Source organism: Remersonia thermophila, chromosome 2 (genome assembly GCF_042764415.1).
Source record: "Remersonia thermophila strain ATCC 22073 chromosome 2, whole genome shotgun sequence".
NCBI lineage: Eukaryota > Fungi > Ascomycota > Sordariomycetes > Sordariales > Chaetomiaceae > Remersonia > Remersonia thermophila.
The window spans coordinates 632,438-647,584 of record NC_092218.1 but is presented as its reverse complement, the minus strand read 5'-3'; the positions used below and the strand labels follow the sequence as shown (position 1 = coordinate 647,584).

The following is a 15,147-nucleotide window of genomic DNA, read 5'->3' as shown; positions in this document are numbered from 1 at the left end:
AAGGGGCGGGTCAGCGGAAGACTGCGCCCCGCGGAGTTTGCAGAGCCTGTGAGGCTCGATACCGATTACCAAAGCCCGCTGGTCAGGGCGGCCGTGGTGGTGTTGGTGGTGGCTTCAGGAAGCATGGCGAAAGTGTGATGTAATCGAGGCTCAGCCATCTCAACGCCACCCCAACGGCAAAGCCGTTTGAACCTTGAGGGCCTATGTCCTTACTGTGTAGAAGTGGACCGAGAACCGAGCACACGATAAAGCGTCAGGCATGAAACTGACATGGATGCAATACCTATTTATACCATCATAAGCAAGGGTCGCCTAGATTCATCTGCTGCTGGGGAACCCCGTCCCGCCTATCCCCTGCGCCGGGACTGCGCATGGCTAGGTGGAGCAAGATAACCTACCTACCCAGAATCTCGGGTCCAGATGCTGAGGTAGACGGGCGGGAAGCAAGCACAACCTCGAGCGAATACACGTGGCCATCGACCTCCCGCACAACCTCGTTCCATGTAATAGTCCAACCGAAACCTGTCGTCGTCCAAGCCGTTGGCGTTCCTTCTCCAAAGAAGCTAGCTAGCTGTCCTGGTTGCCACCAATATCATCCGTCCAAATCCGCCTGGCTCTGCTGCCAATGAAACCTTTCCGAGTCATGGACTGTTTGCTTCCCTGTCCTCCTCCTCCAGTGAAATTCCAAGACAGCGACCCCAGCTGCGTTCCCTACGCAGCACATCGCACAGGCCTCCTTTTCTTCCGCCGATGCGATGGGACCTTCCTCGTCCAAACCCGGAACGCTGGCGGGGACATGTGCTGAACGCAGAAGAGAAACGAGCTGAATCAGGAACCTCGATGACCCATCGTCGGGCTCGGATTCAGGCTGGCCGCCCCATCCCTGAAGAGGCTCTTGCTGCCCTCCTCCGATTTGTCGATCCAGTCGGGCTCGGCTTTGACGAAACAGTCAGCCCAGGGGTGATGGGCTCCGATGGCCGCTGCGTCCTTCCTGTAGCCCAGCAGGGTGGCGAGGGTCATGCTGAGGAGCGGCTCGACGATCTCGGCATGGCCCATCTTGTTGACGTCCTCGATGCTCATCAACGGCCGCTCAGCCTTGGGACCGACGTCATTCTGCCTGCTGAAGACGCTTCCATGCACCCGTTCCCGTTCTTCACCGATAACGCCGGCCGTATTCCGCGAGAGCTGGGGGCCATTTCCGCGCACCACGCGGTCCGCGGTTTTCATCCGCTCCTCCGCGCCCCCGTAAAAGTCCCGGTCGATCTTGGAACGACGGTCGGTTGATGGCTCGGACATGGATCCATCCTCAAAAAGAGGATACCGAGCATGCCAATCGTCCGTAACAGGCGTGTATCGTCCATCGTAGTTTGCAGGGAGCCCGGCGGGGTAGTAAGGCCTGATCCTCTCCACCGGCAGGGTATCACAAATCTTGCGCCTCGTCCCATCCTTCGTCCGAGCACACGGGTCAACTGGACACGGCGTGGTGAGGCGGCTTGGGCCCGTCGATCCAGGAGCGCTGCGGACAAGGGAGCTTCCGTGTGCCTCGTTCACAAGTGCCTGGCCTGGACGGGAGGCATCCCAGCCGCGCGGTCCGGCGGGGGGAACCACGTTGCCGTCGAAGCTGTAAGAGAGACCCGCCGGCAGTCGAGGCTGGCACGGTGGCAAAGACGGCTGGTCCTCCCCCGCGCTTCTCCTCGTGGCCAGATCCAGAACGGACGGCCTGAACGGGCGATGGCCTGGCGGGCCCGCCTTGAGAGGCTCCGGAGGGCCGGTCGGGGCACGAGGTGGGCCATAGGGGTTCAGGGTCCGGCCCTTGGCAAAGTCCGGAGTGGTGGACTGGCTTGGCGGAGTCTCCGGACGGCCAAGACCAAGGTCCACGGTTCGAGCCCGCGCCAAGGTGTTTTGGGCCGCCTTCTGCATGGGGTTTGGATAAGAGGCCAAGTTGGTCAGGCCCTTGACGGTGATGCGCGAGGTCAAGAGGTCGTCGGCCATGGCGCTCTCGTGATGCCCGAGCTCCGCTGGGGATGACGGGTTGTCCGGAGAGGACATGGTGTCACCGGCCGCGATGGCGCTCTCTCGGTTGTGGGCGGGGTTGGCGGCTCGCTCGTTGTTCTGCTGCAGAGGAGAGTACTCCCTCAGCAGGGACGCGGTGGTCGGAGCAGATGGCGGAGTCTCGTCCGGAAGAGGCAGCGCCGACAACAGAGCCTCAGGGAAGGGAACGAAGCTCCCGCCGTTGGGAAGCAGGATGGGCTGTGGGTATCGACGGCTTCTCAAACGACGAGCCGGCGGCTGGATTGCTGTCGGCTGCTTGGGGTTGTAGACCGAGCCAACCGTTGTGAAGACGGGCTGCTTGTGCTGCTCCCGGGTGACTGACGATCCTGCTAGACGATAAGCTGACGGAGCCGCAGCATACGATGGGGCAACGAGGCAGAGTCCACCGGCTCTCCGACGAGGTCAGGATGCAGCAAAGAGATGGGGGATGAAGGTGGCGGCAGTGGGGTTGGATTCCGCGGAATCATGTTTTGAAGGTGAAGGTGGATAGAGGGAAGGCGGCCACGAAGAGCCTCTGTGGCCGAGCAGGGGATTGTTGGAACGACAGAGCAGGGAAGATGGTGGGGATGATAGGTAGGTTGAGGATGTCGAGGCGCCGGGAACCTCGACGCGACGACGAAATGAAGCGAATAACAGGAACGAACGCTTACCAGTCGACGCCAGTGCGAGGCTCTCTCCGCTACAGCCGGTGGGCTGCGATGGGCGAGAAAAGAGCTGCTTGTCTCGAAACATGGTCCAAGTTCGTAGCTGGAGGAGACGGGGAGCTCATGTCTCTCAGGCGCGAGGTTGCGGTTCGGTTCAGTTCGACGCGGATCGAGAAACGAGGGCATAGAAGAAGGCGCAGGGCCACGACAGCGGTGGAGGAATTTGGGGGGGAGGAGAAGGCTTAAAGAGCCGCAACGGAGGTTGTTGCCCTAAATCGAGCCACAACAAGCTGTCCTTCTGCGCGTGTTGAAGGAGCCTCGGGTGGAAGGTGGTTTCTTTTTCGCCCAGCACCGTGCTCTCTTCCGCGACCAACATGGGACTTTGTTGCCCGCGAGTTGCAAGAAAGCTGGCAGTGGGAATCCCATTGCCTTGGATAGGTAATAACCGATACCTGAGAAACTTTCAAGTTTTCAAGATCGAATTCCCAGGCACATGATCTTTCTTTCTTGGGGAGAACAAGGCGCTCCTTCCTCAAACACACCCCAGAGGATCAGTCCTTCCACGTTGCTCAAGGCAACCAGGAAAACAGCCTAGGCAGTAGCTTTCTTTGCCAGAGCCTCTTCCAAAAAACGGAAACTGCGAACGGAGTTACTCGATATGTGTATTGGAGACACCAGCACGAGACTCTGAAGCGCCTTGGTGAGGGATGGTACCTAAGGTCAGGTACCTAGCGTCGAGGGGAAACCAGACGAAAGGCTCAACAGGATTCTCAAGCCAACCACAGAGCGTTTGGCAAGGAAGCAACAGGACAACCCCTTTTCCACGTAGGAATGGGAGAGGGAAGCTCTTAAGGGCGGCGCCGAACTGGAAGACACAAAGCGGAAGAATCTATGTCCACGTCGGTCAGCGATGTGGAACTTGCCGCAACATGGAACTCTTACAAATTGGATCAGAGGTTCCCTCCAAGCCCTGAGCGGCGAAGAGCAGGTTGGACATTGCAGCGTAGGACGCCCTAGGAAAGAAGACAAAGCAGCTCGGATCAACAATGCAATGCAATGAACCCTCATTTCCAGCTGGCAGAGTTTCATACTTTCCCTAGGTACCTATAAGTCTCAACGAAGCATCGCGTTGGTCAACATTCTTCCAATACAATACGGGCTGACAGGTCAGCAATCGGTCGCTCGGCCCTTTCCCCTCCCTCTGGGCCGTTGACCCACACGTTTCGAAGAAGATGCCCTTCGCTTTTCAAGAGACAGGCAACTATAGCAACTTGTTCGACAAGGGCGGTTGCGCCGACATGTCGCACAAGCGAGCCCTGTCCAAGAAATCCGTTGCCTACTAGCTCTGAATGGTCCCTAGGCCGGACTGTGTTCCCGCGGGAGAGAGTTGTCCTCCTGGGCCGAGCGGGGACATGGTCGAACATTGGGAAACACAGCAATATGAATGAAGCTGCTGTCGGGGGTGGGTTGCTGGGCCTTGGGACAGGACGAGGGACGGGACACACGCATGACATGATGATTGAAAGTGCCTCATGCGGGTTGTGGTGAACGGTTTGGCAAGGGCCGGCATCTTTGCTGGTGGTTGCTGACTTGCATCGTCGTCGCGTTGCCCGACCCCATTCACCCGCCGAGGGGACATTATCTCACCCGGCATCATCTTGACAACCGAGCCTATGCCGGCGGCCTCTCCCAACTTCCGTGGGTGGACGCGAGGTGGGTGATTGGACTCAACCACACACGTGGCCGGCGCGGTTCAACCGGGGTTCCGCCGGTGCAAGCCTCCGCTCCCGCCCCAGCCCATGCCTGGAGCGTTGCCATGAGAGCGTTGCGATGAAAGCGTCGCGATGAGAGCGTTGCAAGGAGTGGATCCTGACTGTCCGTTCTGCTTGTGGTCCGTAGCATTCACGTCTGCACTTTGGCTCTCCTGCGGGCGCTAGGTAGCCGAGATGCGCAGAAGAAAGAACCCCGCCTTGCACAACAACCATCGCGGTCCCCAGCGAGCGACAGGACTTTCCTATCAGGGACCGACAATGAAAAGGATTTATACAGTTATGAATGGCTTGTTTCCACGGCTGCCCGACCCCATCTGCATCCCAAGGATTCCACGCAACCCACGGCGCATTCAGCGAGGCTGTGGTTATTCCACAAACCAGCTGACGTGGACCCGAGGGCTGGGGACCTGGGGTAGTTATTGGCGGGCCGGGTTGGTTGCATGCAGCGACACCGTTGCAGGGAGTCCGATCTCACTGACTGAGCACCTGCTGCACTCACTGCATATGGTACACATGGGAGCTCTGTGTACGCAGTACGCAGTACAAGCAGCCGCAATGCCGCACAGGGGTCTCGGAGGTCTTTTATGTCCACTTGCCTCGTCGACTTTGCGGCGGGCCCAAGCGACTACTGTGTACTGCGTACTGCGTAGTTAGGTGGCGTCCGGGGTTGTGATGGACGCCGGGTTCCGTTCCATAGGTAGTAGTAGTTACTACGTCCTGTGTAGGTATGTCGTGGGGGTGGGGGTTGACTTGGAGCGACGGGGTCCCGGCTCAGGTGGCTTTCATGGGCAGCACACGAGGTCAACCACAGGGGGAGTCAAGCGGCAGAAAGACGGGAGGCGGGCGGGCGGTAAGGGATGGCGCTTTTTTAGCTCAGCCCACCTGATGCTTTGCACCCTCCTGTGGGCCCTTCCAGAACTCGATTCCCAGGCAGCCAGGAAAAAAAAAAAATAGGGCCCCCTTCTTGCCCTCCATGCATTGCGCCGATGGGCCCCAGCGCTGTCCACGGATCGGAGCCTGCCCCGTTTTTGCGCCCAGGATGGACGCCCAGGGTGAACGCCCAGGATGGACGCCCAGGGTGAACGCCCAGGAGGTGACCCCCGATCCCAAGGCCTGGCATTGACACCACCTGCAATTGAACCCGCCCTTGCGTTTTTCCGTTCGGGTTGCTCGTCTGAGGTGGTCTTTTTGGGGCCGTCCCGAGGGAAACAACAGCTCCTTCGACCCAAGTCCTGGAAGAAGCCCGTTCGGTAGCCGTGGGGTTCCCCGCCCTTTTCCGTTTTCTCTGCTGCCGTCGCCGCCCGTTTGAGGCTTCAACCGGACCGCCCCCCTGCCGCGCTGCTGAGCCGCCGAGCTTCTCTTGCACCACTCGGGCATGTCCGATCACCCATTTGCTGGACACACCCCTTGACTTCCGTTCCGTCCCAGAAATCCATAGTTCCATACCTGGTAGCCTTTCCCCATTCACTTTCGCCCCAGCGTGCTGCTGTACACACCACTGGACGTGTCCACCCCATCCTCTCCCAACCTGCCCGCTGCTTTTTCGTGCCCGCCCGTCTCAATCTGCCAACTACCCCTCAGAGGAGCGACCCAAGGACACGGATCAACGCCCGACAGCGACGTCGATCGCCATGGACTACACGCACACAACCTACTTTCCTGGCGCCTCGCCGTACCAGTTCATGGGCGGCGCCCAGGTGCCTCTGACGCCTTCTCACTCCAATTCGGTAGCGTCGGACGACTTCAGCAACAGGTCGCCTCCGGTAGGTGTTTGTCCCCCGCGTCGCCCGGTCCGCCCCGGAACCACCTCGCGCCCCCCTCTCCGACACGCCGCAAGGGATGGAGGGAGGGAGTTGCAAGAGGGGTCCAGGACCAAGGCGCATGCCCTGTTTATAGTCGGACGACGGTCGGTCCGCTGGGGTCGCTCTGCTGTCTCGGCTGAGCGTCTGCAGAGGAGGTCTCCGCATTTTTGTTCGCTGCCGCTGGCAGTAGCGCGAAGCCGATTGCGGGACTCGAGGCTTACACAATCATGACTCAGGAGATTTTCGACCAGTACCCGAACGTCATTGCAGCAGACCAGTTCCAAAACTTCGACAGCAACTACGTCCATCAGTACAATGCCTCCCAGGCCTTCCCCGGCCCTCCCACGCCGCCCGGCCAGCTCCCCGGCCACATCCCCGTGCATGCCGCCACGGCGGCTGCCGCTGCCGCCGTGGTCCCAGCGCCGGTCCCGGCCGCCGTGAGCGCCGCCATCCACCAACCAGCGCCCGCCTCCGACTCGCTCCACGTTCCCAAGGTGGAACAAGACGATCAACAGCCGTCGGCGCAGCCCGGGAGCCGCAGGCAAGGCTCTTCGGAGGAGGAGGACTTGAACCCGGCCCAATCACGGCGCAAGGCCCAGAACCGCGCAGCGTAGGTGGACAGCCAACCCCCCTCTCCATACCGCATCGCGATGGTCGTCGTCGGCGCAGAACCGGACCTGACATGCATCGCAGCCAGAGAGCTTTCCGCGAACGCAAAGAACGCCATGTCAAGGATCTCGAGTCCCGCCTGCAGCAGCTCGAGCAGGTGCAGCAGGACACGGCGTCGGAGAACGAGCGCCTGAAGCGCGACCTGCAAAAGATGGAGACGGAGAACGAGATCCTGCGCGCCACGTCCATGGCCGCCGTGGCCGCCAGCAGCGGAGCCGTCCCCGTCGCCGCCGTCGCCGCCGCCGCCGGGCCCACCACGACGGGCCCCATGTCGTACAACCCGACCGACTTCTACAGCAACGTGCTCCAGGGCCATACCAACAAGACGCCCAGCCACAGGATAGTCTTTAGCGACAAGGGCGAGCGCCTGCTGGGCCCCGGCGCCACCTGGGACCTCATCACCAACCACGACCTCTTCAAGAGCGGCCGCGTCGACGTCTGCCTCGTCAGCGAGCGCCTGCGGCCCCAGGCCAAGTGCGACGGCCAAGGTCCCGTCTTTGAGGAGAGCGCCATCCTCCAGGCCATCGAGCAGAGCGCTGCCGAGAACGACGACCTGCTTTAGATGGCTACACGGCAGGGGGGGGAGGGGGGGGTGGTATGGTCCCTTGCGTCGGTTTCGGCGGGTGTGTGCGTGCGTGTCGGACGACGACGCGCGCTTCCGTGGGCGTTGTTGTGGTGGCTAAGGAGAAGGAGGAGATTTTCCTTTGTCGACAAGGAGGGGGGGAAGGGACGTCACGGTGTTTTATGGCTTTCTTGGCGGTTCGGCTCTGTGGGTTGGGATTTTCGGATTATGGTGTTTTTTGATCTTGGATCTTGACTGGTCATGGTGAGGGGAGATCGTGTTTTGCCGAGGAGCATTCGTTGTTCATTACAATGTTTTTTTTTTTTTTTTTCAGAACCGCCCGTGGAAATGTTTGTATTTTTTTTTTTTTTTGCTCGAGGAGATTTTTTTTCTTGTTCGATTGTGTGCTTGAGTACCCCGAGAAATAGTCAAAAATGCAACTGATCGATCGTAACGGCCTCGTCTTTGCTTCCGTCGAACACTCGGTACCTCCTAGGGACATACCTTGGGTGGTAAGGATGGCGTGACATTCACGCTGGGGAACGATCAGATACCTCCGGGGGCAGAGAGGCGAGGTACTGCCCAAAAACAAATAGAGGAGGCATCAGGCCGATGTGAAGAGAAAAAAACAAACAATTCTGTCTGGACTATGAAAGGCAGCAGGTGGATATGCCAAGAGAGGGAGAGAGAAACGAGAGAACGCCGCCCCATGTCTACGTCCGGCAAAGAAGAGACCCGATAACCCGTCTATACCAGCCCGCTTTATGTACCCGCTCCGCCGTTGTTGCACCGTTTTGTTCTGGGCCGTCAGCCATCGCCTTGATGGCCGCCGCCGACCGCCGACCGGTTCCGTCCAGCCAGATCCTCATGGATCAACGCTGCGAACCAAACCCCACCCTTCCTGCCCTCTTCCATGTCCAAGAGAGCCAACACCCCCCTCTCCTCACGCCCAATCTCTTCCAATCCGACAGGGAATAGAGGGGCTATGCATGACCAGGTTCGACCCGTGTCCACGGCTTGTCTTGTTGATTTACTGCGTCTTCTTGTGCTCCGACGCGCTGCCGTTGGCCGGCGCGCCGTTGCCGTCCTTGCCCTCGACCCAGGGGTGCTTGATGGTCAGGCACCAGATGTCCAGGTAGTCGCAGATGGTGACGATGACGTCGACGACGAAGCTCCCGTACACGCCGATCGCCATGCCGAGCATGCAAAACATGAAGGCGACCTGGTAGACGCCGTCGCCGAGGGCCGAGGGCCAGCCGACGCCCGGGATGGGGCTGTGGCGGAGCAGCACGGGCCCGAGCGAATCGAGCACGCCGAGGGCGAGGGGCACGACGAGCACGTTCCAGTAAGGGAAGGGCAGGCGGACGAGGTGGGCCGTGATCATCTGGCCGACCGAGTAGGCGTTGACGATGCCGGCAAAGACGGCGAAGGGGACGAGGTGGGCGTGGAGGATGGTGGGCTGCAGGGAGAGGTAGGCGACAATCAGGCCCCAGGTGGCGAAGAAGGGGAGCAGGCCGACGAGGGCGTGGCGCGAGCGGTCGCCGCGGGCGCGGCGGGCGCGGATCACGTTGCGCGCCGACTCGACCGTGTTGTAGACGAGCACGATGGCGCCCTGAACCATGTACCAGTCGGTGAAGGAGAAGCGGTAGAGCCAGTCGGGCAGGGTCAGGGCGCCGCCCGCCAGGGCCTGCGGAACGCCGAGGGTGGCGAGCATGGGCCGGGTCCAGAAGGAGGCGCCGCCGAGGAGGCCCGTGAGGGTGAAGACGCCGACGACGGCGAGGACGCCCTCGACGGGGCCGTTGATGATGCCCAGGGTGAGCGTCTTGGTGTGGTACTCATCCCAGGTCTGAACGTAGAAGGTGAGCAGGCTGGCGAAGAGGGTGGCGACCGTCTTCCAGGTCTGGCCCATGTTGGTGGCGCCGGCGAAGAGGAGGACCTCCAGGGAGGTGTTCAGGGCGTCGACGCCGTGGTCAAAGAGCTCGCCGAGCGGGCCGGATTGGCGCGTGCGACGGCTGAAGTGGTAAAAAAGGGGTCAGCCAAGCTGTCTCGTCTCGTCTTGTCTCTCTGCCTGCGACCCGCCGCTGCCACCGGCTCTTCCTCCCGCTCCCTCTCCCCCTTCTCGATTTTTGGTTTGAAAAAAAAAAAAGGAAAACCCTACGCTTGCGTCCCATCCACGGCATCAAACGTCTGATACAAAAACAGCCCCACCGCCCAAGAGTAGTAGACCCACGAGGGGCAGTCTTGGTCCAAGCTCGGGTTGTACCACAGAAGCGTCAGGAAGTTGGCCACGACGAAGGTGAAGCCCGTCAGGGTGATGAGGTTGGGCGCCATGCTCATGGGAAAGCACTTGATAACGACATTGGTGTAGAAGGGCTTGAGGATGTAGCGCGACGTAAGGGAGTGGTCGACGCCCGAGTACTTGTAGTCCCGCAGGTTGGGGAGGTATTCCTGCCGCACGTACACCATCTTGTCGGCTGCGGCGGTGCTTTCGGAGGGGAGCAGGTCCTTCTGTGTTGGCGCTGAATCGCTGCTGCTGCTGCTGCTGCTGTTGTTGTTGTTGGTGTTCTTGAAGCGTATATGACTTGCGGATCTAGGCGCGGCCGTCGGGGATTCGGCGTCAAAGGGACCCAAGCGGGTGCGGTGGGCGAGGATGCTCTGCTTATGTAGGTAGGTAGGTACCCAAGCCTACTGTGTATATATGGATGCGATGGTAGCCTATGCCGGCGGAGAGGACCCGGCCGGTGTAACACGAGACCACGGGGTGGTGTATAAATACGGGGTGCTGTGGATAGATTGCGATGCCGGTGGGCGGCCCAAGTCAAGTCAACGAAGAATCTTTTGTTCGGTGGTGGACGCGACGGAAGCCTTATTAGTAGCAAGGCGAGTGGAGAAGGAAAGAGGTGGAAGAAGCAAAGTGGACCGGTTCTGCAGCCCAAGGCCGGGCTTGACCAATTTGCAACTTGGAAGGGGAAAGGAAAGGTGTTAGTCTCTTTTCCAACATTTCGAAATCCTCCGGGGGATCTTTTTTTTGTTTTCTTGAAAGGGCGTCCTCCATGTCAAGCGCGTTAAAATGAACCAACCCTGCCGCGCTGCGCGTGTCTTGTGGCAGCCCATGGTGGTGGGCGGGACCGCCATCCATTGCGTCACACGCTCATTTCCCAACCCCAAAGCGATCCTCGCAACGACATGACCCAGGTCAGCTGGGTCAGGGGAGAGAGCTCACCTCGACATGTCTTGTCTGCGAAACCCTGCTTGGCTTGAGAGAGCATGACGGCCCAAGAGAGAGAGGATGAACCAAGGATGGCCGCCCAACCTTGCTTCCCACCCGTTCCCTAGACTACATACGTACGTACCTAACGAAGCATCCGCATGCACCCGATCTACAAAGTTGTTATCGATACGGCGGCCGATGCAAGCATGTCAGGGATCTGGTTTGTACCGTGCTCTTACTGTGTAGTTACTGTGTACTTGTGGTCACTGCTGTAGTACACAGTACTGTGTATATGCCCACAGCACCGTGTCAGTACGCAGTACCCACACAGTAAGCATAGTGCGTCGCGTCACAGCACTTCATCAACCCCCGCCAACCCAAGTACACCAACCCGTCAACCCCCCTTTCCCCCCCCTCCCCCCCCTCTCCTCCCAATGGTATAGAAAGGCTCTTTCAATTTTGTAGTAGACCAGACAACAGCAATCAAATACATGCCATGCAACCTCTCCCAACCCCAACCGCATCGCTACCTCCTCCTTCACCCTTCTCACCATCATGCAAGAGAAGCCACCACCAGCGCCGCCACGCCCTCCTCCTCGCTGCGCACCGTAATCTTGGTCGCGACGCCCGTCTTGGACGAGTACGCCATGCGCACGTTGGCCACCACCCGTCCGCCGTTGACCGTCTTGCCCAGCAGCTTGAGCGTGTGCGTCGTCTGGTTGACCGGCACGTCGGTGCCCTCGAGCGGCTGCAGCGACAGCGCCTTGGCCAGCTGCTCCGTTGCCTCTGTTCCATCGTATGCTGGTTAGCCATGGCTCCGTCGGGGCGTTGTGTGGATAGCAAAATCGACAGAAAGAAAAAAAAAAAAACCCACCGGCTATGCTCTTAACCCCGCTGAGCTGCAGCGTCTCCTCGGCCTCCTCGCCTTGCGCGCCCACCTGCTCCCACACGTGGGCAAAGTTGCTCGCAAACGTCGGGATGACGTAGTCGCTGCCCGAGAGGTCGAAATCCGACACCTCGTACTCGTCGTCGTAGCCGCTCTCCTCGGGCTCGTTGGTCGTCGGGTCGATCTCCTTGCTCGTGAACTTGAGCACGTTGGAGAAGGTGCTGACGGGCAGCGACCCTTCGCCGTTGACCTTGCGGAACGCCACGTACACCTTGCCCGGCACGTCCGTCTCGAGCTTCTCGGCCTGCACGATGAACACCTCCTCGAGCTCGTCCTCCTCGGACGGCGTCGCCACCACCGACACGTTCTCGAGCACCGTGGCCGGCAGCGTGTTCTTGATCTCGTACTGCAGCACAACGTGCTCCTTGAAGATGTGCTTGACCACGCCGACCACGTACTCGGTCTCGGCCTCTGTCAGCTCGACCAGCGGCGACGACTTGAGAACCGCGCCGAACTCCTTCATCTCGGGGATCTGCAGCAGCTCCTGCGCGTACTTTTGCGCCGCCGCCGTCGCCGACGCCGCCGCCTCGGCCGCCGACTGGGCCGCCTTGGCCGGCCCGGCCTTGGGAGGCTTGAGCGATGGCGTCGTCGCCGTGAGCTTCTTCGTCCTGTCCTCGGCGTCGGCCTGCTCGCGCGTGACCACGGGGATCTTGGAGATGTCAAACGGCGTGTCGAACGCCGACTTGTCGTCCGACGTGACGTACTCGACGAGCTTCTGCTCAAAGAACGGCAGCGAGAAGATGCTCTCTGTTGCCCAGTGAGCGGGTGAGCGAGCGGGAAAGGAAAGGGGGGGGGTGGATGGATGGCGGAGAGAGAGAAACGTACCGTTCTTGACGAACCGGTCGGCAAGCTCGTCGTCCTCCTCGTGCATGAGCCTGAGGTTGAGCGCCGCGCGGTCGCGGACCTCGTCGTCCACGTCGTCGAGGCAGCGCGTGAGCAGCACCTCGACGCTGCGCTTGACCTCGGGATCCTTCTGGCCGACGCCAAACTTGGCCAGCGCCGTGACGGCGGCGGCGCGCACGATGGCGTTCTCGAGGACGACGCGGTTGTAGATGTAGCGGATGTACTTGGTGGGCTGGGACGTCTTGGGGCCCTCGACGCCGAGCAGGTGCAGGATGCGCACGGCCAGCTTGGTGAACTCGCAGTCCTCGATGAACTCGCAGAGGTGGGCGAGCGCCTCCTCCTTGGACTCGGGCACGAACTTGATGAGGTCGAACATGCTCTCGACCACGGCGCGCTTGAACTCGTAGCCGCCCTCGTCGCGCAGGATGCCGCTCAGGAACTGCAGCATGCCGGCCTGCTTGCTGGGGAACTTGAGGCATAGCGTGCGGATGGCCTCGACGATGGTGATCTTGAACTCGTCCGTGATCTCGGACATGAAGCCCGAGATCTGCTTCATGAGCCGGTCGACGCTGGCCTCGTTGCCCGTCTTGAGCAGGGTCGTGATGGCAAAGGTGGCGATGGAGCGGTTGCTGTTGGAGATGAGCATCTCAATGTCCTGGTTGCACACGCTGACGACGTGCGGCTTGAACGAGGCGATGGTGTGGAGGATGCGCAGGGCGGCGAACTTGGTGACGGCGCGGGGCGAGCTGAGGAACATCTGCAGGACGTGCACGGCCTGCGACACCTCGGCGTCGGTCACGTCGCGCATGTCGCAGATGGCCTTGGCCGCCTCGAAGTTGACCATCTCGCTCTTGTGCCGGAGCCAGCCGTCGAGCAGCTGCATCATGGGCTTGCGGAGCTGCGGGTCCTCCTCGGCGAGCTGGGACGCCAGGCGCACGAGCATGACGATGGCGGCCGGGTTCCGCACGGCGCCGGCGGCGCCAAACTGCTGCACCATCTTGACGAGGGCCATGCGGTCGTGCATGCGCATCTGGTACAGCAGGCCGATGGCGTGGTACTGCGTCATGGTCGAGTTGTTGACGGGCAGGTTGCCCGACGACGAGAAGCCGAGCGAGAAGCCGCCCGACGACTTTGTGCTCGCGGCCGCCTCCTGGGTTTCGCTCTGCCACCGCCTGACGACGTCGCGCGCGATCGGGAGGAGGTGGTAGGACGACACGAGGGCCGAGGATGACACCGAAGGGTTCTTGTCGACGATGGCCGTCTTCATGACGCGCTCTATCGACTGCACTGTCGTCGCCTGTTCCAAGGGGTATGCCCTGTCAGCGATCCGAATCCATCCGCAAAACGGGTCCTCCCTGTCCCCCCCTCCCCGTCCCTCCTCAAGCCGGTGTTCCTACATCAATAATGCGGCACAGCGCGCGGATGGCGTTGGGGCGGTAGATGGAGTCGGTGCTGCCGCCGGTGTCCTTCATGATGGTGCTGGTCACCATGATGGTGTCCTCGGCCGAGTTGGCCAGCTCCTTGATGATGAGGTGGACCATCTGGCGCAGGCTGGCATCCTTGTTTTGGAACAGCTTCGAGATGCCAAAGAAGAGGGTCGTCGCTTCTGTGGTCGGGAACTTCTCGCCCGTGTAGAGCAGGAGGGCGATCTTGGTGAGCAGGACGCGGCATCGTCGTGGTTGGATGGGGGAGCTGTTGAAGAGGCGGGCTATCCAAGGCGAGGTCGGCCGGAAACGGGAACGGGAACGGCGTGAGATTAGCAAACGTTTCTCCTTGTACGGCACACCCTCTCTTGCAGCAGGGAGGCATGCAAAGATCAAGACCTAGAGCTTGGAGAGCTTGGGGAGCTTGGCTCACCTTCCTGGAACACCTGGGTCCGGTCAATCTTGACCAGACCGCTGTCGGCGTCCTCGTCCTTCTTCCCGTAGCTCATGGTGGGCGGGTGGAGGGACGTGGGCTTCGGCTGGTGGAAAAAGGGCTGCGAGAGGGCAAGTTGGGCTCCGGCAGCAGCACGAGCAGCAGCAGCACGAGCCTCTACGTCGTTGTCTGGGTCTTTGGGTCCGTGGTGATGTGGGATCCCAACTCGCGACGTTGCCAATTCACACGGGCCGTAACGGGTGCCAATGAGAGGGGCCCCACATCACAGGGGGTTGCTTGGGAACGGGCCAGACAAGGGGATTGGCCTCTTGGGGGGGGTGGAGTGGGTCACCTGAGAGGTCACGTGCCAAAGCCATCCCCGACCGGGGAAACGAGCAACTTCGCATGGCATTGAATCATGGCCATGGCAGGCATGAAAAGAGACATGAATAGATAGCGGGGAACACCCTCTGTGCATCCCCTCTGACGCATCCCCACGAAAAACGGACTCGGCCAGACTTCTTCAACATGCACAGGACGGGAATTCCCTCATGCTCCTTATCAATTTTGGGACCGCTGAACACCTAGGTTTCATACAATATACTTCCTCAGCCTCCAACCATGCATCAGCCATCGTGACACACTGCTAGGATGGATGGATATCGGTCGCCCTTGAAACCCATCTATCGGAATGACGTGAAAACGAAACCCTCAGTAAGACCGCCGCCCAGGATACCACCCACCCGACCAGCCCGCCGCAGAAAACACACACACACACGCGCGCACACA

The 15,147-nt window shown here is 60.6% G+C and overlaps 4 protein-coding genes across 4 annotated transcripts; 1 reads left to right on the top strand and 3 right to left on the bottom strand.

Moving 5' to 3' along the window:
• Positions 1–828: 828 nt before the first annotated feature.
• Positions 829–2,784, bottom strand: VTJ83DRAFT_1629 (uncharacterized protein; the record flags this gene model as incomplete). Its single annotated transcript, XM_071007809.1, has 2 exons — positions 829–2,378; positions 2,703–2,784. 2 exons carry the CDS (start codon positions 2,782–2,784, stop codon positions 829–831), a joined length of 1,632 nt encoding a protein of 543 aa, XP_070868169.1.
• Positions 2,785–6,099: 3,315 nt separating this feature from the next.
• On the top strand, positions 6,100–7,501 carry VTJ83DRAFT_1628 (uncharacterized protein; the record flags this gene model as incomplete). Its single annotated transcript, XM_071007808.1, has 3 exons — positions 6,100–6,231; positions 6,507–6,880; positions 6,964–7,501. The coding sequence occupies 3 exons, from the start codon at positions 6,100–6,102 to the stop codon at positions 7,499–7,501; spliced, it is 1,044 nt and encodes a 347-aa protein (XP_070868168.1).
• Positions 7,502–8,531: 1,030 nt separating this feature from the next.
• On the bottom strand, positions 8,532–9,967 carry VTJ83DRAFT_1627 (uncharacterized protein; the record flags this gene model as incomplete). Its single annotated transcript, XM_071007807.1, has 2 exons — positions 8,532–9,513; positions 9,660–9,967. 2 exons carry the CDS (start codon positions 9,965–9,967, stop codon positions 8,532–8,534), a joined length of 1,290 nt encoding a protein of 429 aa, XP_070868167.1.
• Positions 9,968–11,265: 1,298 nt separating this feature from the next.
• VTJ83DRAFT_1626 (uncharacterized protein) lies at positions 11,266–14,434 on the bottom strand (the record flags this gene model as incomplete). Its single annotated transcript, XM_071007806.1, has 5 exons — positions 11,266–11,498; positions 11,587–12,405; positions 12,484–13,798; positions 13,899–14,209; positions 14,359–14,434. The coding sequence occupies 5 exons, from the start codon at positions 14,432–14,434 to the stop codon at positions 11,266–11,268; spliced, it is 2,754 nt and encodes a 917-aa protein (XP_070868166.1).
• Positions 14,435–15,147: the final 713 nt, after the last annotated feature.